The following is a 21,727-nucleotide window of genomic DNA, read 5'->3' as shown; positions in this document are numbered from 1 at the left end:
CCTGGAGGGGCATTACCAGCGGGTGCCGTGGCTGAAGCGCGGCGGTGCCGGCCCCGCAGACGGATGCCGCGCAGCCCTGCTCCCGACACCAGACCGCGCGCCCCACGGAGCCCCCTCCTTCCCTAAATCCCCCCCGCCGAATCGCCGGTACCCTTGGAGGCAGCGCGGATCGTGGACGCTGAAATCAGCTAATGAAAGTTATTTACGAGGCGATTAACCGAGTTGGCTGCGCCAGCGCTGAATGAAGATAATTTGTAATTACGCGCAACGCTTTTAGGATACGGCACGCTTATGTTTTTAGTCACTTGTTTTATTAAATTAAATGCTCGGGCTAATTACAAGCATCCTTTGGATATCTCCCTCTCAACTCTCGACCCGCAGGAGCCTGGCACCGGCAGATAGCGCGTTCCTGGCTCCAGCGTGCTCGCTCACGCAGGACCGTTCGGGGCTGCAATCGGCAGCTATAAATTACCTCGTTAAAAATGGGATTACCCTTTGCAAGGAAAGCCTCTGCTTAAACCCATCAAGATTCTTGCGAAACGTAACTTCTACGGGATAAGTAATTTCCGAGCAATAGGAGTTTTTGTTTCGCTGGCATTAGAGGAGAATATTGCTGGCTGAGGAATAGTTGGGGAATAACTCCTTAATTCAGGCTTTGGCGCTGGAGCGAGAGCGTCTGCCGGGGCGTTTCACGGCTCCGCTGCAACCTCTGCCCAGCTACAAGCATTTTTAGGCAGCGGCAGGGAAGGCAGTGCCCTTTCCTAGGAAATAATCGGGGAAATCACCCGAGCACGACGTTAGCCGTCAACGGAGAATTCATTCACCGGCAGCGCTTTGGCAGCGTGCACAAAGAGCCACCTCTCCGCGGACGAGGAGATAATGTCGCCACTAATGAGGAAATTGAGATGTATAAAAATACTTGGTAATTTCAGAAGGGTTTTTTGGTTTGTTTTTTTTTTTCTTTTTAATTTTATTTTACAACACCGCAATGCTTGAATTCTATTTTAAATGAACCTGCCTGTCCCCCGACACCCTTGGCGAGCCAAGGGAGCACCAGAAAAGCAGCCCAGTGTGAGATGCTCTCATCGTCTCACAGCCGGGATCCCTGGAAAAGCTGATCCAGCCCACTCCCGCTCGCACCGTTATGTGCTGGAGATGCAGCAGCGACATCGCTGGCCCGCAGGGAGCCAACAACCCCGAGCACGGTCAAGGGCGACCAGGAGCATCCCTCCCGGGGCATGCTAGCCAGCCCAGGTTTTCCCGGAAAGGGATGGTGAAACGGGAGACGAGGCGCTTGCTTTCGCAGCATTCTTCCTCCCAACACCAGATTTAGTCCACTCGCAGCTCATGTGTCTCCCCCAGGTATGCTTTTGTCCAAAAAAAAAAGGAGAAATCACGCTATTTAATTTGGGTTTATGCTGAATACCCGTCTGCTTGCTGTAACGCAGACCCTCGTCGGGCTTACGGAACATTTTAAAAAATATTTTCCTTTGTGGTTTCAACCTCTCATCTTTGCCTTAAAGCTCAGCAGCCCCACGCGCGGCCCCCGCGGGGGTTTCCTCTGCCCACCCGCACTCATGTATCCAACACGCTGCAGCCGCCGCCACGGACAGAATCCGTCCCCTGCCGAGCTGCTGGGGACCGTGCGCCTCGTCCGAGGCAGAGCAAATCCCGCACATCCCCCTGGGTCATCCCCTCCCGCGGCACGGGATGGGGGCTGATCCGTCCCCGGGTCCCTGCCCTGCTCAGCTCCCAGGGCGGGACACGGCGGCAGAGACCCCGGCCCGCTCCGTGCAGGATCGCAGCAGATAACCGGGATGGTCCGAGCATCGCCCCGCATCCCTGGGGATTCAGCTGTGCCAGCCCAGGACCAGCGCCCTGCCCAGCAGCGTGCCGGCACCGTCCTGGGGGGCCATCGGGGCTGCTCCCCCCCATCCAGGGAGCCCCCAGGAGACAGGGACAGACCCCGGGGGGGTCCCCACTCTCAGCAATGCCAATGTCAAGTCCTGCCGCGACCCAGCCCCAAGCAGAGCGCGCCGCTCGGAGCACCGGGCTGCAGGAGGGAGCCGGCACGGGAGGAGACGGTGCAGGCGCAGCGGCGCGGCGCAGCTCCCGCCCCAGGGCAGCCGAGGCCACGTCCCCGTCCCCGCTGCCTGCTGGAGGAAATCTTTGGGATGGAGCGCCCTGCTAGACCATGCCGACTCCAGCCCTTCCCACATTGCTCTCCAAGCCAGAGGGAAAGAAAGGAAGGGAGCTTGTGGTGCTGGAGGAGGACCCGCGCCAGCCTGACTCACATCAGCAATCCCTCGGGAATTGCAGGGGAGGACGACGGCAGCGGCACCCTGCGCCGCATTGCCGGCCCCGGCAGCGGGGGCGTGAGCCAGCTGTGGAGTCCGCTGCGCAGGACAGAGCACGAGAGAACTGCGGCTGCAAAAATCTCCCAAACACGGCGCTTTTGTGGAAAGAAACCCACGTCTCGGTGCACGGTAGAGCATCCCACTTTCCCTGGGCACCCCCTGACACCGTGCCGGGCAGCGGAGCCCGGAGCAGCCTCATCAAACCATAGAATCGTCGAATCATTTAGGTTGGAAAAGCCCCTTAAGATCACCCAGTCCAACCATTAACCCAACACTGCCGAGTCCACACTAAACCAATGAAGGGCAGAGTCATCATTTCATCTTTCCTGGCTTGGGGGCTGGATTATTTTTTAATGAAAGTAAAACTCCTGCAAAGCTGCCCCGCGCCGGTGAGCTCTGCGGGACCAGCCCAGCTCCATCCTCGCTGCAGCAGCCGTCCCCGCCATGGGTCACAGTGGGGGACCCCGGGGGTCCCTTCTGCCACCCCTCTGTCCCCAAAGCGCTGAAGGGAGGTGGCTGGCACGGTCACAGCGCCTCAGCACCCAGCCCACGCAGCCGATCCCAAATGCGTTAACAAGCCCAGGACCCCGGCAGAGCAGCAGCCCCAGCTCCACAAATGCCTCCAGCCAGCTTTTACATTATTTTTGACCAAAAAGGAATTTAGTGTCCAACATCTGACAGGAAAGGGATTCAATATGTTAATTGTCCCAACCGGTACGAGCGTCGGCAGCTGGCACGGCTAGTTCTGCCGGAGGAGGGATTCCTCCCTGCAGCCGTGATGGGAAGGGGAGAGAGAGCGAAGGACGGACCCCCCCCAGCCTGGATAACGCCTGCACCCCCCGACCGCTGGTGCTGCAGACCCCACGCCGGGACATCCCCATGCTGCACCTTCCCCGACACCGCAGCCGAAACCCGGGGCTACCCCGGCGCATCGAGCCGGCCACAGGCAGGGCTGGGGACCGAGCGGAGTTTGACAGATGATGGGCAAACCCCATGTCGGTTAGGAGATGGTGGTTTTGGGCTACCCCCGACCGAAGCCAGGCAGCCCCGCGGGGCACCCGGGGTCCCCTGCGCTGCCCACGCGTCCCCAAGCTGCCCGGTGCTCCCAGCTAGACCCGCCCCGCCTCCAGCTCCGCTGTCACGGCAGCTCCCCAAGGCTCGGCGCTGGCGTTTCGCACCTTCCCCGGCATTTTGGGTGCAGCGGGTACAATGCCGCGCCAGCAGCCAGGGACAGAACAGCTGGCAGCGGGTATGGGAGGCTCAGCAGCTTGAAATCCAGCTGCACGTGCGTTGGGACGGGGCACCGCTGCGGGCGCCGCACCCCGACACCGCATCGAGCAAGGGGTTGCGCGGTCTCGAGCAGCATTTTGGCTGATCTGCTCACAAAGAGCATGAAAACAGGGTCACCGGTCTCAGAACGGGGGCCGCTTCGGATGCAAAGCCTGGCTGCGGGACTCTGCAAAGCTGGGAGACGCTTCTGGCTCCTTTCAGCCCAGCCCTAAAATCGTCCCCGAGGGGACGGGGATGGGCTCTGCTCAGAGTGAAAGAGCCAGCGGCTGCTGGCAGGCTCCCCGCCTCGGGCGGTGGCAGCCAGTTTAGGACTTACGGAAAAACCTCCACCCTTTCGACACCATTAACCCGAATTTCAGGCGATAACTGCAAACCCCGAGGGATGCGTAACATGGCTGTCGCTCGATGGACCTCGCTGCCCTGGCTCCGGGGCCGCACGCCCTTTCGGAGCACGGGAGGGGACACGCATGCATCCCCTTTTGACCGCATCCTTGCTCCTGGGGAATTTAATTTCTGCTAATCCTCCAGCCGACAAAGCGCAGCCCCACGATGCACCGGCAGACCTGGGTGCCAGGTCGAGGGAGGTGTTTTAAATCGTGGGAGCAGCTCAGAGCCCAGCTCGGAGCCGCTCGCAGAAGCCAGCAGAAGATGAAGCTGTATTCGAGCGCACCGTGCCGAACCCACACGTGACGGAGGGGAAGAATAGCAGCCAGCGAAAACTAGGACAGCAGCGGCCGGACCGGGAGGGAGGCAAAAAGCTTTTAAGGATGAAGCTGCCATCCCCTCCACGGGGCCTGGGAGAGGGGACATCTGGAGCCGTCACTGTCCCCATCACCATCACCACCCCGTCCTGCTCGCAGGCCATCCCACGGCCCCCTTGCCAGCCCCTTCGGGGAAGCCACCTCGTGCCAGCGGCTGCCGTAAGTCTGGCAGCGGTGCCACACGTCCCACGGCATTGCCAGCGCGCCCACGGGTGACACCCGGGCTACACCGTGCCAAGGCAGCCCTGCGCCGGGAGGGACAAGCCCTTCCCCGGCACCAAGCCCTGCGGATCCAGGGCAGATCCTCCACGGGAAGCTTGTTTCCAAGGGGCCCGGCAGCTTTCCTCCTCGCACCCGGGATTTCAGGAGGTGCTGAGGCACGAGCTGTTCACGTACAACGTGACTGCCATAGCCGGGCGCCAGCGCAGCCCGCCCGCATGCCGGTGCCCCGAGGCGAGAGCGGGCGTGGGGCCGCACCAAAAGGAGCTCAGTGCAGGGGCAAAGCTTCATCCCCTCCGCGCCGGGGCACGGGAACAGGAGTGCAGCGTCCCTTGCAGTCCCCGTGGATGAGCAGTGCTAGCGAAGGTGCAGAAACGCGCGCAGGAGCATCCCCTCCCTGCAGCTCGCCCGCAGGTGAAGCAGCTGGGTGGGCTGCGGGTGCCAGCGCGGGACGCTTGCGGCACGTCTTCAAATGTCTAGCGACTAAATAGAGATCCCCAGCAGCCGGTGCTAATGGCGGGGGGAATATTCATGATTCCTCTGAGCCAGGAGAGCGTTGCGCAGCGCTGGGAGAGGTGCGTGGAGGGAGGTGTTAACACAGCTGAAATGCCCGAGCGATGCGAGGGGGGCTGCGGGAGGCACGGAGCTCTGCGCTCCAGCAATCCCCCCCCGCCTGCGGAGAGGGATGCCTTTGTCACGCTCCCGGCTGGAGGTATAAAAGCCGAGCCCTGACCCGCAGGCAGAAAGCAGGCAGCCAGCGCACTTTGCCGTAACCAGCTCTAAACCAAGCCAAGCGCAGGAGGAGGAGCGAGGCGGCGGGGCGAGGACGCGAGCCTGGGTTGGTTCTCGGCGGGGGAGATTCCCCCTCCCGCCTCCCGCCTGACGCCGCAGCGGGGCCATGCGGTGACGGAGCTGCTGCTTGCCCTTCACCGCCCCATCAAGCCGGCAAAGGCGACGCCAGCTCCGTGGCAGCGCCCTTGAGGCAACGCGTGCCCCAGCCGTGCCCTCCGGCATCCCCTCGGTCACCCCGAGGCCCCAAGGGGCGATCCCACAGGTCACAGGGCAGGAGCCGAGGCGATGCCGGGGTGATGCCGGGTGCGGAGGAACAGCCCCGCCGCGGCCGTGCCGGGCACCAAACCCAGCGTCCTTGCAGGACACCGTGGCTCGCCGCAGAGCAGAGCGCTGCTGGCAGGGATGGCTCCGGCTGCCTCCCAGATGGAGCAGGGAGACTCCTAAAGCCATACGCCGCTGGGGAAAAAAAAAACTAAGCCTTCGCAGAGGCAGGTTCATCACATACCTAAAATCACGGGCTTAAGTTTCCCGAGGCACAAGGGTGCTGTTGCTAGGCAGGACGCTAATTGCACAGTTCAGCAATGTGGCAGAATTGCACAGCTCCTCTCTAATTTAGTGCAATTTAACCATCAATAGAGGATTCACAGCAGCTTCCTGATGAGATCAAAAGGTCAAAGCTTCATTCTCCCGTCAGCGTTTTCACGCTCGCCCAGCAGACCGAGAAGCATTTGCCACAGCCTTAGCACGGCGTCAGACCCCGAGAAGCTGGGCGGCCGGGCGCAGAGGACGCCGGGTCTGCCCGTTTCTGCTTTAACGCTTCTGGACTGCGGGCGCTGGGGATGGTGAAGCTTCTCCGAGCAGAGCAGCTCCCCGAGAGCATGCCGCAAAGCCCGGCTGGAGCGTTGTCCTCTTAAATGCGAGCTGGCAGGTGCCTGGATCCTCCTCAAAGCATCAGTGTCAAAACACCAGGCACTTCTGCGGGGTCAGAAGACTTACAACACTTGCACGTAAGTTGTTTGGGAAGTATTTTCGCACAGCCCGATCTTTGGGGCTTATTACTTACAAGGCATCAATAAGACCGAGCGCTTAAGCGCTGCTGCTGTTCGCAGAGCATATGGTCTGAAGCTGCGTCTTCCTCCCGGCTGCATCTTCCTCCCGGCGACACGGGCCCCGGAGCCGCGCGCTGCGAGTTAGCTGTTGCCTGCGGTCACGGAGCCGTGGCCTCGTAGAGAGGCTGCTCCGGAATTGCCGGCAAGCTCCTGCTCATCTCCCCAAACCGGCATCAGCCACAGCTCCGGGGCTGGCCCGCAGCCCGTCACCAGCCCACCCTCTGCTCCTCCACGCTGCCGCTGCCCGCTTTACTGCTTTCGGGTTGTTTTTTTTCTTTTCTTTTTTGCAGCTAAGCTTTTGCTCTCTAAGCCATGAGCAATTTCCCGGGATGCCAGAGGCTGTAATCCATACAGGAACCCAGCTGTGCCAGCTCACAAATTAATTCAACCCGGATCAGGCCTCATACCTGGCCCTGACAGATCCCCCAGGAGCCAGGCTCTGGCTGTGCCGTCACGTGTTTGTACCTTTGCTTTCAGCCAGGGGAGGAAAACCCTCTTGCAATAAAGCAGTGGTATTTTACCAGGGGGCTGGATCAGCCCGAAGCCCCCCCCAAAAGCCCCCACCCCAGAATTCAGCACCCTACGCTGCTGCATCTCAGCGATCCGGAGTCCCGGATCAAATGCCAAACAATTGCTTTCCCACCGTGGAAAGACTTAGGGAGAAGGGAGAGAGGAAATGGTGGGGAGAGATGCAAGCTAATCATTTTTACACTAGAAAAAGCACACTACCCAGAGGGCAGAAAACAGGTTGCAAGAACATGCTGACTTCATATGTCTTCTCCCTGGAAGCTACTGCAGCCCCTATTAAATATTGATCAGGGAACTCCAGTGCCCCCACTTTCTGCTCCCGCCTCTCCTCAGATGCACCTCTCCTCCGCCAATATTTAGAATACATTAAGGCCATATGCCCGAGCACTTAGCGTTTTACGCCGCACCGCTCCGCCGGCGTGGCAGGGCTCACCGCGCGCCTGTGGATTGCCATCCACGCCGGCAATCAGTTCTGTTACACAATACATGGATGAGCTACAATGATCCTTGTAACTGTAATTTAGCGGAGATGAGACACTGATGAGTTCATGGGTTTGCTTCTCATTAATCTTTTATGCTCGTCGAGTGCAGCGCGCTTTTCGTAGTACAAACACTGCTCGACAAATAGGGAAACAAGATCCTCTCTCCACGCGGACCCCGCCGCCCTCGCAGGCGATCTGGCCGCTGCCGCGGGGCCATACGGCATCCCTCACCAGGCAGGGTTCATCTCGGCTGCGGTAGCCTCAAATTCAACTCCGGCACAGAGATCCGGGCCGGCCGGGCACGACCCACCGCAGGCTTTGAGCTGCTGCAGACAGGGACCCATCCTCATTGCGCCAACGGGGGACGATGACGACAAGCTGGGTGTCCCCAGGGAGCTTGGCTGAGCCAGGGGATCCCCCAGGTTCCCCCAAGGCCGGTTGCCTTCAGCCACCCGTTACTAGAATCATAGAATAGAATCATAGAATCATCGAATCGTTTAGGTTGGAAAAGACCTTTAAGATCATCCAGTCCAACCATTAACCTACACTACCAAGCCCACACTAAACCAATCAAGGGTAGACCAGACTGAACCATGGCCCAAGTGCCACCTCTACCCATTTTTTGAACACTTCCAGGGATGGGGACTCCACCACCTCTCTGGGCAGCCTGTTCCAATTCTTGACCACCCTTTCCGTAAAGAAATTTTTCCTAATTTCCAACCTAAACCTCCCCTGGCGCAGCTTGAGCCCATTTCCTCTTGTAGAAGGGGGAAGGCACCCAGAACGGCCCAAAGCAATGGGAGAGGCCAGCAGATGGGCATTGAGCCAAGGAAAGCCAAGGCGGGAGTGTCGATCTGCCGGAGGGTAGGATGGCCCTGCAGAGGGACCTGGCCAGGCTGGACCCATGGGCCCAGGCCAACTGTGTGAGGTTCAACAAGGCCAAGTGCCGGGTCCTGCACTTGGGGCACAACAACCCCATGCAGCGCTGCAGGCTGGGGGAAGAGTGGCTGGGAGCTGCCTGGCCGAAAAGGACCTGGGGGTGTTGGTCGACAGCGGCTGAACATGAGCCAGCAGTGTGCCCAGGTGGCCAAGAAGGCCAACAGCATCCTGGCTTGTGTCAGGAACAGTGTGGCCAGCAGGAGCAGGGAGGTGATTGTGCCCCTGTGCTCGGCGCTGGTGAGGCCGCACCTGGAATGCTGTGCCCAGTTTTGGGCCCCCCAGCACAAGGAGGACATTGGGGTGCTGGAGCGTGTCCAGAGAAGGGCAACGGAGCTGGGGCAGGGTCTGGAGCACAGGGCTGGTGGGGAGCGGCTGAGGGAGCTGGGGGTGTTCAGCCTGGAGAAGAGGAGGCTGAGGGGAGACCTGATCGCTCTGCAGCTCCTGGCAGGAGGGGGCAGGGAGGGGGGTCGGGCTCTGCTCCCAAGGAACAGCGATGGGACGAGAGGGAATGGGCTCAAGCTGCGCCAGGGGAGGTTTAGGTTGGATATTGGGAGAAATTTCTTCATGGCAAGAGTGGCCAAGCACTGGACCAGGCTGCCCAGAGAGGTGGGGGAGTCCCCAGCCCTGGAGGGGTTCAAAAAATGTGTAGATGTGGCATTTTGGGACATGGGGGTGTTGGGTTGACAGTTGGACTAGATGATCTTAGAAGTCTTTTCCAACTTTAATGATTCTATTCTATTCTATTCTATTCTATTCTATTCTATTCTATTCTATTCTATTCTGTTCTGTTCTGTTCTATTCTAAAGGAGGGATCCTCCTTGGGAAGGGATGGAAACCCCTGCCGAGTTTGGGAGCAGCCTGAATGCCTCCCTGGGATCGAGAGGAGATGAGTTTGGTACCAGAGACTTTAAAAAAAACAGAGAAAGGATGCCCGATAGAGTCAGCCTGGACACATTGCTGCTGCCCCAAAATTGCCCAGTTTGGAAAGTCAAGGGCGCACATCCCGTGTAATTTGTGCCCTCGGGGAGTCCCAGCGCAGCTCCCCTTCCCCGTGCTCCCGTCTCAGCCTGTGGCTCTGCCTACTGGGGGGACTTCCAGGGAGCCGACCAACGAGCCTCCTGCCAGATCCAGGCGTTCCTCCTTCCTTCCCAGCCACCAAAGTGTCTTCAAAGACCGCGCTGACGGCTTGGGCAGGCTGCAGCAAAGAAACCGCTGCACCGGAGACACTGGCGAGAGCTGCTGACGCTCTGCCGAGGGGCACACGGGCAGGGGAGGGAAGGAGCGAGGCACAAAATAACCCTGAGGGAAAGGTACCGGAGAAGCCCGGAGGGGACCCCAAGCTGCATCCGAGGGTTTCGGCAGCGCAGGGCAGCTCCCAAGCAGGCAGAGCCCTCCGGACCCCCGGCCCCGTGGCGGAGGATGCGGAGCCAGCCTGGCCAGAGCTGTCCCGCACAGCGAGGGATGCGCGCTGGCAGGCACGGTGGGAGCCGCGGAGGAAAACCACCCGGGCATCGGGGTTTTTGGAGCAGCTCCCCCATTTTCGGCACTGAACAAGCCTGGGCTGCCGCGCCATCGGCGTCGTAACCAGCGTTATTTGTGCCGTCACCCGAACAGCTCCGGGGAGCTTTGCAAGGCAAACCGAGCGCTTTGCTCGCCGGCCAACGTGCCACCTCCAAGCAGCCTCCGCCGAACGCCCAACCGCCCCGGCAGCACGGCGGGGATGCAGCCAGCCGCACCGTGCCGCAACGCCGCCTCTCCTGGCAGAGGCCACGGTCTCCAGCCCGCGCTCCCCAGAGCCTGCCGAGCCGAGGATGCCAAAAGAGCCTCTGCAGGGACAGGAGGAACCGATCCGCGTTCACAGCTAACGTTCAAACTTCTGCCAAGCCGAGCGCAGCCGCCCTCTCTCCAAAATCCGGCTTGCTGCAGAAAAGCACCAGGCAGACACCTGCAAACCATCTGTTGAGCAGCCCTCGCCTCGCCGAGCGCGGCACCGACCGCGGGCGGCTCCCACCGAGAGGGGCCGAGCGGGACGAGGCACCCACAGGCGCCCGAGGCTCTGCCAGCGAGACCCGCGCGCCATCGGGTACCCCAAAGCGTCACAACGCTGGGAGGAAAAGCGCGTTTCCAGGGATAAAGCGGCTGCGATTGCTAAAAGCAGACGTGACAGGATCCTTCCTGAACAGCTCGTTTCCCAAATCTCAAACGGGGTTATAAACCCATCTCAAACAGCATCAAAACCAGCAGCTCGGGGAGGCCGGGCTGCCCTTGACCTTGAGGTCCATCCCCTGCCCTTCCCGAGCCGTGCGGCCGCGGGCAGCTCCTGCTCCAGCGGTGCCGGCCGGGGCTGGCAGCGAGCTGGGCAGATTGTTTTTACAAAGGGCTTCCAGCTTCACATAAATATCCTGGCAATCAGCGAGCGTCAGGGAAAGGAGCAGAGAGAAAGTACCGCCGTTTGATGGGGTTTGGGTAAAAATATGGCTCTTTCTAAAGAATCTGCTGGAGCGTGGCAGAGAGCCCACGGGGCAGAACGATGAGGAGCCGGAGCAGCGGTGCTGCCGGGGGCCGCCGTCCATCACCCGCCCTCACGCCGCACGGCCGACGCTCTGCCTTCATCCGGGCACCGCTCGTCACTGCCTGGCGGCGAGGGGGTGACGAAGGTCACCGGGGTACGCCGCTGGAAGACAGATCGCCCACGAGATTCGAGGCAGAGAAAAATCCTTGTCAGGACTTAAATACCGGCACCTCCGGGAGCCGGCGGTTTGCAGTCAAACACCACGTGAGGAGCCGAAGCCCAGCAGAGCCGCACAGCGTCTTCACACGGCGGCCCCGGCACCGACCTTCCGGCGTCATTGCTCTCTGCGGCAGGACACGCTGTGCCCGGCTGGGCGGACAGACGGACAAGGCCACGGGCGTTTCGCCCAGCATCACCCCACCGTGAGACCAGAGGGGAAACGGTACCGCGAGCACCACGGGACCCCGCATCCCCGCCGAGCAGAGATGCCGAGACCACCCGGTGCGTCAAGCCTGATGGCTGCGGGCTCGCCGGTCCTGCCGGTGCCGGTGCAAGGCTGAGCCCTGGCTGTGAGGGTCCCCGCCGGCCGGGGGCGAGGACCCCTCACGGGTGCCGGCTCTGGCTCTCCGGAGGCTGGCGGGCGCGGGGGCTAGCTAATCCCTCATCTGCTCGCAGCCCAACGGGAGCCAGCAGTTCCCTGCCTTTGGAAACGTATCAGAAAGCCAAGGAACCCGCGCACAAGCCCATCTGAGAGGGGAAAGAAACCCATCCAAGCCCAAATCCATCTGTTTTTTTCTTTTCCTGAAGCCATTTCCAGCTTCCCGACGTTTCCAGCTTTTCACTGCTTTCTCTTTGCAGCAGCGCCTGCTCCTCTAACTTTGCCCGGCACGGTGACAGCCCTGATGCTCGTGTCAGCTTTGCAATTAGCTGCTGCCGCGCCAAACGTGCTCCCGGCGGACGCGAGGCTTGCCATCGCTCCAGCTGCACGCTGGCAGCCGGCGAGCCCTCGCAGCCGGAGCGGGCACAGCACCGGGGTCCCGCTCCTCTGGACACCCACCACCCTGCACCCTGGCCGGGGGCACCCGAAGGTGCCCGAGAGCCCTCCCCAGCACCCCACCGCTGGTGTCAGTGCAGGGCAGGTGGAGAGACGTGAGCCAGCGTCCAGGATCAACAGGAAAAAACAGACAGCCTTAGCTTTGTGTCCTCGAAAAATACATCTGGAAGGTGCCCCAGGGCCGTTCATACAATTCTTGAAGAAATCCCCCACTGCCAACCTTATCTCCGCTGCGCAGCCAGGGGCAGGGAATGTCGAGTCCTGGAGCAGCGGCACGGCCAGGGAAAGAGCCGGGACATCCCTGCTCCCGATTCCCTTTCCACCTCCTCCCTCTGGCTCCCAGGGCCGAGGAGGGGTCCCAGTGCTGCCAAAAGCCCGGGGTCTCCAGCAGCAATCGCATCCCTGCCCGCAGCCCCGCTCCGGCCAGGGGAGACACTGCCCCACTTTCAGAATCCAAAAAAAACCCAACCCACCACCAGCCGGATGGTTTTTTCCCTGGTTTGTTTTTTTTTTCTTTGAATCAGGGTCCATGTGTTTGACTCCCCCACTCCAAGAGTATTACCAATTAAGATATCAATTTAGATAAATTGCGTGATTGGAGCAGATTTGTCCTGCTGTTGCATCAGTTGGGCAAATACAGCTTTGCTAGAGCACAGAGCCACTAACGAGATTCTGTAATTTAGCTGTCCGAGGGAGTGAATTTCTGATTAAAAAAGCAAAGCTGAAACCTCCCGAATGCCAGGAACGGTGGTGACACCCAGACCCAGGAAAGCCCCAGTCCCCGAGCCAGAATCCCCGCTTGCTGCCCACGCAGCCGATCCGGCAGATCAGAGCATTCGGAGCCACCGCTGCTCCCCGGGGTTTGCTCTTCCTCCCATCCCACGGAGCCACGTGCCGGCGGCGCTGCCGGACGGGATGCTGCTCCCACGCTCAGCCCGCCCGCCGGTACGCGGGCTGCTCTGCCTTCGGTCGGATCCGAAGCACCCGGCAACCCGCTTCGGCAGGGCCAGATCCATCACCAAGACGGACGGAGCACAGATATCCCAGCACGGGGTACGAGGGCTGAGCGGTGCGGGATGCCGGAGCAACGGGCGCCAGCTGCAGCGATGGCGAAGGGCTTCCCCACGCCCGGAGGTGCCTCGCTCACCCTGAAGATTGGCGCGCCCCATGTTTCGAGCCCCAGACGTGGAGCACAGCTGCGAAACGAGATCCTGCTGCGAAACAGGCTCCTTGCCTGAGTGCTGCGGGCTTAAAGGTGGCAGAAACCAGCCCTGGCTCCAGCCCAGCCAGGCCAGGATCAGGCAATTTCACCGGAGTCGAGCGCAGCACCAGCCGCGGTGAGGGCGGTGGTACAGCTCAGCCTCCACGAGCCGCTAAGCCCACGGCAGTGGCACGGCACGGCCTGGGGAAGGATCGCCACGAACGCTCCTGCTCCAGAGCCGCTGCCCCAAACCAAGGGGGCCGGCCCAGCGAGGGGTCTCCAGCCGGCCCCGCGCACCACGGCACCGGCACCGCGCACCACGGCGCCGGCACCGCACCTGCAGACCCAGCACCTGGGCAGCGGCGGGAGATACGTCTTCACCTGAATGCGTTACGCTCCTGAACAGAGTCGAGTGATAGAGATATTAAATGTTATCAGCTCCTGCTCTCAGGATTCATTTCGCGCTGGGTGATGAAGGTGGGAGATGAAAGGCTGTAGGAATTTATTACGCTGAATTTTCAGTTTGTCATTTCCCATCTACTCGATCAGGCGCCTTGGGACCAATTTGCGCTCGGCGGGATGGAGATGGATCTCCCCGGCGGAGCCACGCTAACTACGTGCTACCTACTACGGTGGGTACGCGTCTAGCCCCAACTGCAGGCAGAGCAGCTCGCAGCCAACGCTGCCGAGCCCCGGCGCTCCGCTACGGAGCTGCCAGACCCACACACCGCACCTCATGGGTAAAGCCTTCCGGAACAGCCCAAACCAGCCCCAAATCAACCCAATATATAGATACGCGTGCGTGCCTTGAGCTCAGACTGCACCTTTGCAAAGGCAGCTAGGATCGGGGACTCCCACACTGAGCCTCCAAGCGCAGAAAGCTCCAGATCGTAGGAGCGGGAGCGGGGGTTAATTAATAGGGAGCAGCAGCACCCAAGGGTGCCCCGTGGGGCTGGGGGAGCTCAGGGGCAGACAGCACCCTCCTGCAAGCAGCAAAGCACCGAGGCAGGGAGGGGGAAGAGGGGCACACAGCTGAGCAAGGTGCCCGGTTTGTCTGGATGGGGTTTTCTCCATTGCTTGTTGGGTTTTTGGGATGTTTTTTCTGTTTTTTTAAAAAACTAATGATCTGGAAGGGGTGGGGGGTAAAGCTTTCATTAATTGCATTCACAGGTAATTAAGCAACCGCACAAGCAGAGCCAGAGATGAAAATGCCTAAATCCTAAAGAAGGATAAAACCCAGAAAGAAAGAAACGAGGTTTAACTGGGGCATCCACAAGCCAAGGCGGCCAAACTCGCTCCTGCGCGGGGCAAGGGCACCCACAAGCAGCGTTGGGGAGACCACGAAGGGCAAGGGAGCTCGCACCGGCGCCGGGACCTCAACCCCTCCTGGTTTGAGGATGTCCGAGCAGGAGGCTGGCGTGGCAGCAGCAAACCAAGCACCCAAAGGGGTATTTTCGGAATCTCATCGCTACGGCCGTCACAGCCGCGCGGGCTCCCCCCGAGACCAGGGTAGGACGGGCGCCGGCTGCTCCAGCTCTTGTAGGAGAGGGAAGAAGCGGAGGAAAATGGAAGCAGCTCCTGCTCCGCAGCGGTGCTGCATGACCGGCAGCGAGCCCGGCAGCGAGCCCGGCGGCTCCCAGCAGGCAGGGAGAAGGCAACCGCCCGCACGCCGGGGCTGCAGCGCCGTAGCGAGCGGAGGATTTTGCCAGGGGATCCAGCAGCACGGTGCGGGGCAGCCGCCTTTCTGCAGTCTCCTTGGAGACCGTGACCGCTCCGCAAAGAAACCACGCTCCTCCCGGCAGCGCCGCACGGTGCCGGTGGGGCACGAGGGAGCAGGTCCCCCCCCGCCAGCACCGGTGGCCGCTTTGCAGCCACCGCGCGCCCTCCCCGCCGTGCAAGCGTGCTGCTCGGCTGGCGGTGGCTCCCGTCCACCCCGCGCTGACGCCAGAGAAACAGCAGGAGGAAGAGGCTAATCTGGGAAGTTATTCATAATTCAGTGTGTACAAAACAAGCCAGCATCCTGGGAGGGAGGAATTTCCAAATTACCGTTCCCACAGCAACCCGGGCTCTGCCCTTGAGCCCACCAACGGCTCAGGGAGCCGTGGCACGTGGTGCCGGTGCCCACCAGCGCGGTGAGGCCAGCCCGAGCCGGCACTCGGTGCAGCACAGAATCATGGAATCGCTGAGGTTGGAAAAGACCTTTAAGATCACCCAGTCCAACCATTAACCTACACTGCCAAGTCCACACCAAACCAATTAAGGGTAGACCAGACTGAACCATGTCCCCAAGTGCCACCTCTGCCCGTTTTTTGAACGCTTCCAGGGATGGGGTCACCACCACATCCCTCTTTCTAGCTCTTCGCTCTCCCCCCACACGCACACAGGCTGGAGCCTTTCTCCAGTATTTCACAGAATCATGGAATTGTTGAGGTTGGGAAAGCCCTTCAAGATCACTCAGCCCAACCATTGACCCAACACTGCCAAGGCCACCACCAAACCCATCAAGGGCAGAGTTATCATTTCATCTTGCCTGCCTTGGGGGCTGCATTATTTATAATGACAGTAAAACTGGGAATCACTGAGGTTGGGAAGGATCTCTAAGATCATCAGCCCAGCCGTCACCCCAACACCCCCATGCCCACTGAACCATGGCCCCCAGTGCCACCTCTGCCCGTGTTTTGAACCCCTCCAGGGCTGGGGACTCCCCCACCTCTCTGGGCAGCCTGGTCCAGTGCTTGGCCACTCTTGCCATGAAGAAATTTCTCCCAATATCCAACCTAAACCTCCCCTGGCGCAGCTTGAGCCCATTTCCTCTTGTCCTGTCGCTAACTACTTGGGAGAAGAGACCAACGCCCCATGGCATCGGTGCCATCCGGGGCAAAACACAGCCGTGGAAAAGGCGGCTTTCGCGTAATCCTGGGCGAAGGCTGGCTTTCTGCTCCTGCCTGGAAAGCCCTCTGCTCGCTCCGCAGCGGGAGCGCTCCTCGCCATCTCCAGAGGTGCAGGATGAGGAGGTTTCCACTAGGAACAATGTGGGTGCTCAGCGGCTGTCGCAGCAGCTCTCGAGTGCATCAGCCATTGGGGCGGGGGGGAGGGGGAAAACAAAAGAAAGAAAAAAAGCAGCAAGCAGATAAATCCCTGCCCTAAGGAGCTTTCGGAGGGGTTTAGATCAGTTGCCGCCAGGCAAAGCGGGGCAGCGCCTGGCTCCTGCTCCCATGCCGCAGGTCGCAGCCCTGCCGGCACGCACCGGCTGCCCCCGCCGCCAGCCGCTCCGCGCCGAGAGCGCGGCACAGGGATCAAAGCAGCGTCCCGGCTCCCGGCCCAGCAGAGACGCTTTGAGCGGAGGTGAAGGGGACTCAGCGTGCGATCTGCAGCCACGCGGCAGAGCTTATTTTGGGCACTTTCATGTCGTTACCAAGCGTGGGGCTCAAGGACCAGTGCACGCCGGCTTGCCAGATGCTCAAAGCAAGCACAGCGGAGACCAAACCGTGCACGAACAACGCGGCGTTTTCCGAAGACTTCTGGGATTTCTCCATCAGATCCCGACGCTGCAGGTCTCCACGAGTCAGACCCCAGCGTCCCTTCGAGCCGGAGGCCGGGGAGCTCACTCCTCCCAGAAGCGGGGAGGAAGGAGGGAAGCACTCCCCGACCCCAGCAGCCCTGCGGCGGCAGAGATGCTCGGGGCAGCGCAGCCAAGCACCTCGCCGAACGGCACAGCGGGGAGGAAAAGGAAAACCAAAGGCTTTCGCACACTTTGCATCATCTCCAGCAGCCCTGCAGCCTCCTGCTTCTCCCCCGCAGCAAAGGGCAAAGATCAGGCTGCAGGGGAAGGGGAGCGCAGAGCCGCTGCTGCGCCGGCGCGAGCAAAGAAACAGCCCCGGCCCAAAGCCCGCAGCTGGCGAAGGACCCGACGATGCTGGGCTCTCCCGCTGCCCGTGTGCCCACCCGTCGAGGGGCACGAGTCCGCAGGGACCCGCCAGCGCATCCCTGAGCAGCATCCCACCGCACATCGTCCCACAGCCTTGGAAACGGGGCTCTGCCACCTCCCCAGGGCAGAGAGCCGCAACGGCACCCACAACGCTGAAGGGGAAACTGAGGCACGGGGTGAGGGAGGCACCGGTGTCCCCGCAGCCATCCGAGCGCACGCTCCAACCTTCCCAAGGCCTCCTGCATCCCGGGAGATGGGGCTCCCCCAGGAAGAAAGAGGAGGTATTTGGTGGGGGGGGGGGTCAGGCCAGATAGCAGAGGAGCCCCACGGAGAGGGGACTCCCTCCAGGGACGGTCACGGACGCCGGCGATTGCTGCCCAGCAGAGATTCTGCACCGCTGCGGAGCGGAGCGAAGCACCTCCCAGTCCCACCCCACGGTCACCTCCCCGCCACGCGTCCCCACGGTCACCTGCGCGCTGTCCCCCTCCAGCCGGGGGGGTCGGATGCTGGAGAGGTGAATGGTTTTGTGGTCCCCAGAGTTCAGCTTCACCACGATGGCGTCCGCGTTCAGCACCTGCATCACCTGGGGAGGGAGAGAGGCCGAGGTGAACACCATCGAATCATACAATCATCGAATCATAGAATCATTGAATCATAGAATCATCGAATCATGGAATCATCGAATCATGGAATCGTTGAGGTTGGTCAAGCCCTTCAAGATCCCCCAGCCCAACCGTTGACCCAACACTGCCAAGGCCACCACCAAACCCATCAAGGGCAGAGTCATCATTTCATCTTGCCTGCCTTGGGGGCTGCATTATTTATAATGACAGTAAAACTGGGAATCACTGAGGTTGGGAAGGATCTCTAAGATCATCAGCCCAACCATCACCCCAACACCCCCATGCCCACTAAACCATGGCCCCCAGTGCCACCTCTGCCCGTTTTTTGAACCCAATGCTTTTTTGAACCATGCCCGCAGGCAGCGCAGCACCCAGGGCAGTGCCCCGCGGCCAGCACGAGCCCCAGAGCCGGGCACCACTGTGACGCTGCCCGGGCTTTGGCACGCACCCTGACCCGCCCCGGCTCCGGCCCCTGGGAGCAAGTGTCTCCAAGCCCATGCCGGGTGCCCAGCGGGTGACCGGAGCGAATGTGGCCTGCCGGCGTGTCCGCGGTCCTGCTCTCCGAGCCCGAGGAGCTCAGAGCTGGTCAGAGCCCTACGAGGTTCCTGGACGGTGATGCCGCAGCACACCAGCACATCACCAGCCCTGTGCCGTCCTGCGCCGGGGCTCAGGCCCCCAGGGTGTCACTCCAGAAACAAAATCGGAGAGGGGACGGGACCACAGGCATCGATCCCGGATGATGGACGAGCGCACACAGAGGAGGGAGCGAGCACAGCCCGCGGCTGAGCCTCCTCCACCCATGACCGTGCAACAGCGTGCCCTGGCTGGTGGTTCTCCACGCACCCAGGGAGCAAATTAATTAGAAAAACTGGTGGCAAAGGCAGGCAGGGCTGCGCAGGCAGGCGGAGGACAGCGGGGCTCAGGGCATGCTGTTTTAATCTTCTCAGTTTTCATTTAAACGCCGCTCTCCAGCCTGGACCGAGCGGCAGCAGGCAGCGCAGGGCAAGGCACCCGGGTATTCCCGCTGGCAGGGCACAGACCTTGCCCTGCTCGCTCCCAGCGCAAACCCAGTCCCCCCAGTCACACCAGGGCACAAGGCTCCCGTTGTTGCTCATCCATGACAAGCCCGGGGAGCGCAGCCCCACGCATCCGCCCCAAGCCAGAGCTTGGGGGGAAGCGGAGGGAGGAGGGCACAGACTTGCCCCCCCTTGCAGCACTTTTTGCCCCAGCAAGCACATCAGGCCCTCAAAACATGCTTAGCCAAAGGGATAACAGAATTATAGGAATTAAAATTAAAGCAGACACCGAGGATTGCCAGGGCTCCTCTGGGCACAGCAAACCCCCCCGGGGGACATCCCTACCCAGGGGCTCGGCCTCTCCTGGGACCCAGATTCTTCATTTTTCATAAGCAGAACCGAGCCCAAAGCGGTTTGCATTTGCATTTGCAAAGCTAAATGCAGTAATCAAATCTCGTGCTTCAGGGCATCCTCACCGCTGGAGGGGTCAGGACAGGACCCCAGCAGCACTTTGGGCATCTATCCCTTCCCTCTCGCAGAACGATCAGAAAAAGCAAGACGGGAAGATAAGATACTGCAGCCAGGGGAGCTGCAGGTCAGATCCGGGGGCAAACCCCGCGCTACATCACGCATCCATCACGCGCGCTCCGCGCTCGCATGTCAGAGCTGCAGGAGCGGCGGTCAGATCTCATTTGTTCTCTGGCAGGAGGCGGCAGCAGGGCTGGCTCCTGCCGGCAGGCAACCGCGACCTCCCGGCACCCCGGCCTCCGGCACAGCCCGGGTTACACGCAGGAGCCGACGACTGGCACCGGGGATTTGCCGAGCCCCTCCGGCCCCGAGCGTCGCCTTCCTGGCAGGAATTAATTAACTTAGAATCATAGAATCACAGAATCGTTTAGGTTGGAAAAGACCTTTAAGATCACCCAGTCCAACCATTAACCTACACTGCCAAGTCCACACTAAACCAGTCAAGGGCAGACCAGACTGAACCATGGCCCAAGTGCCACCTCTGCCCGTGTTTTGAACCCCTCCAGGGATGGGGACTCCCCCACCTCTCTGGGCAGCCTGGTCCAGTGCTTGACCACTCTTGCCATGAAGAAATTTCTCCCAATATCCAACCTAAACCTCCCCTGGCGCAGCTTGAGCCCATTCCCTCTCGTCCCATCGCTGTTCCTTGGGAGAAGAGCCCGACCCCCCTCCCTGCCCCCTCCTGCCAGGAGCTGCAGAGCGATCAGGTCTCCCCTCAGCCTCCTCTTCTCCAGGCTGAACACCCCCAGCTCCCTCAGCCGCTCCCCACCAGCCCTGTGCTCCAGACCCTGCCCCAGCTCCGCTGCCCTTCTCTGGACACGCTCCAGCACCCCGATGTCCTTCTTGTGCTGAGGGGCCCAAAACTGGACACAGCATTCCAGGTGCGGCCTCACCAGCGCCGAGCACAGGGGCACAATCACCTCCCTGCTCCTGCTGGCCACACTGTTCCTGACACAAGCCAGGATGCTGTTGGCCTTCTTGGCCACCTGGGCACACTGCTGGCTCATGTTCAGCTGCTGTCGACCAACACCCCCAGGTCCTTTTCGGCCAGGCAGCTCCCAGCCACTCTTCCCCCAGCCTGCAGCGCTGCATGGGGTTGTTGTGCCCCAAGTGCAGGACCCGGCACTTGGCCTTGTTGAACCTCACACAGTTGGCCTGGGCCCATGGGTCCAGCCTGGCCAGGTCCCTCTGCAGGGCCTTGCAGGGCCCCTGGCCAGGCTGACCCGCGATGGGTCTCTGCCGGGGCGCGGGATGCTGCAGGACGCGGTACCTGGGGCCGGGGCACCCAGGGGCTGCAAGTCGCAGGCAGGACAGGGCAGGGCGGCAGCAGGAGCCAAGGGTGAGCCCCGGGTGCCCACCCCTCCCCGGCACCCATTCCGCTCCTCGGGCACCCGCTCCCCTCCTCCAGGCAGGAGCCGCAGCCCCAGCTCAGCAGCATGGCCCCACGCAGGGAAGCGGCAGAAGGCGTTTTGCAGCCCCCTCCCCAGGGACCCCGCGGGCAGGGACGGGGGGCACGGTGACAGCGGCAGCAAAACCGGAGACAGCACAGCCTCAGCGGCTGTGCCATTTTTCTTGCTAACAATTTCTCAGCTTGCTGTGGCCAGCTTCCTTTATCCAATATTTATGGTGCCTTCACCTGCCTCGGAAAGGCACTTTGATAAACGGATTGAAAAGATTTTTTTTTTTTTTTTTTTAAAAAAAAAAAATCTCTGCAGCTGCTTCTTGCAGAGCCTGCGTGCTCTGGTGCTGCTTCCCCAAACCCCGCCAGGACCCAGCCTTCACCCCATGCCGGGGTGCACGGAGGGGAGGGCGGGTGATGGTCCTGCAGGCAGACGGGCTCCATCGAGCCACCGCCGCGCCCCGGCCAGCCTTGCCACCCTCGCCCCCATCACCGCTCCCCCGGGGCAAGGAGGTCAGAGCCGTGTACCTTGTCGATATTTTTCATGTGAGAAGTTTTTCTCGCTGGGAGCATTAGTTCCCAACAAGGTTTCCGATTTTCCACCCCAGGGCTTTGCTTGCCCTGCGTGCCTGCCCCCCGCCGCCGGCTTGCACTCCCTGCCTGGGGGTAACGAGGGCAGCTCGTTAGATCTCCCCGGAGGGGCTCGGGGACAGGCTGCTGCACAGGGAGCATCCCCAAAACATCGACCTCCTGCAGCCTGACCTTGCAAGACAGGGACGGTGGCACTGTGGGAGCTGGCAGCCAGCACAGACAGAGGGGTCACTACTACCCCCCCCAAAGAGCAAATGGCTTTTTGGGGGGTTTGGGCAGGGCCTGGCACTCAGCTCAGCAGGACAGCAGCTCCCAGGCTGGCTTCTGGCAGATCCCGCTGAGATGATTTGGCCACGACGAAGGCTCCGAGCATTTTGCAAAGGGGGAAAAACAAAAAA

The 21,727-nt window shown here is 61.1% G+C and overlaps 1 protein-coding gene across 1 annotated transcript in view; it reads right to left on the bottom strand.

The window, feature by feature from the left end:
- The window catches only part of SND1 (staphylococcal nuclease and tudor domain containing 1), a 168,046-nt gene that overhangs the window by 126,109 nt on the left and 20,210 nt on the right, over positions 1-21,727 (bottom strand). Inside the window, exon 10 of the mRNA XM_075728195.1 lies at positions 17,642-17,755. Coding sequence (XP_075584310.1) covers positions 17,642-17,755 — 114 coding nt within the window. The remainder of the gene's footprint in view (positions 1-17,641; positions 17,756-21,727) is intronic.

Source organism: Pelecanus crispus, chromosome 1 (assembly GCF_030463565.1).
Source record: "Pelecanus crispus isolate bPelCri1 chromosome 1, bPelCri1.pri, whole genome shotgun sequence".
NCBI classification, from domain to species: Eukaryota; Metazoa; Chordata; class Aves; order Pelecaniformes; family Pelecanidae; genus Pelecanus; species Pelecanus crispus.
Note: the sequence above shows the minus strand (reverse complement) of the source record. Positions and strands in the feature narration are given on the sequence as shown.